The sequence below is a fragment of the Gavialis gangeticus genome, unplaced genomic scaffold (genome assembly GCF_001723915.1).
Source record: "Gavialis gangeticus isolate Ggan-Ray unplaced genomic scaffold, GavGan_comp1, whole genome shotgun sequence".
NCBI classification, from domain to species: domain Eukaryota; kingdom Metazoa; phylum Chordata; order Crocodylia; family Gavialidae; genus Gavialis; species Gavialis gangeticus.
Genome location: NW_017729024.1, coordinates 150,333,652 through 150,333,993, shown reverse-complemented (window position 1 = coordinate 150,333,993; position 342 = coordinate 150,333,652). Strand labels below are relative to the sequence as shown.

Below are 342 nucleotides of genomic sequence, written 5' to 3'. Positions count from 1 at the left end.
AAAAAAAAAAAAAAAAAAAATCAAGAAAACCGCTTCACCTTGAGCAGGGAGGGAAAGATCAATGCCCCTGAGCCACGGCAGCCTTCAGGGCAGGTCTGACCAGGCGTCTCCCCCCACCCACTGATCCCCAAAGGCGACGGGACCTGTCGGATACTGCAGCATCCAAGAGGCGAAGGGCATCGCTCCCGGGCCCCGGGCTGCAGACAGCAGCAGCTGTTGGGCAGGATGTTTTACCTGAGACCTCGTCCTCCGACAGGCACAGCGCAGCCAGCGAGAGCAGCAGCGGCAGCCGCAGGGCGCGCGTCCTGGGGCCGCAAGCGCGCATGGTGCCGGCCGGGAGCC

At 62.9% G+C, this 342-nt stretch overlaps 1 protein-coding gene across 2 annotated transcripts in view; it reads right to left on the bottom strand.

Annotated features, from left to right (window-relative positions):
* The window catches only part of EMB (embigin), a 48,353-nt gene extending 48,017 nt beyond the window's left edge, over positions 1 to 336 (bottom strand). For both annotated transcript variants that reach the window (XM_019517889.1, XM_019517888.1), the window contains exon 1: positions 235 to 336. In XM_019517889.1, coding sequence (XP_019373434.1) covers positions 235 to 325 — 91 coding nt within the window. In that variant the 5' untranslated portion in view covers positions 326 to 336. The remainder of the gene's footprint in view (positions 1 to 234) is intronic.
* Positions 337 to 342: the final 6 nt, after the last annotated feature.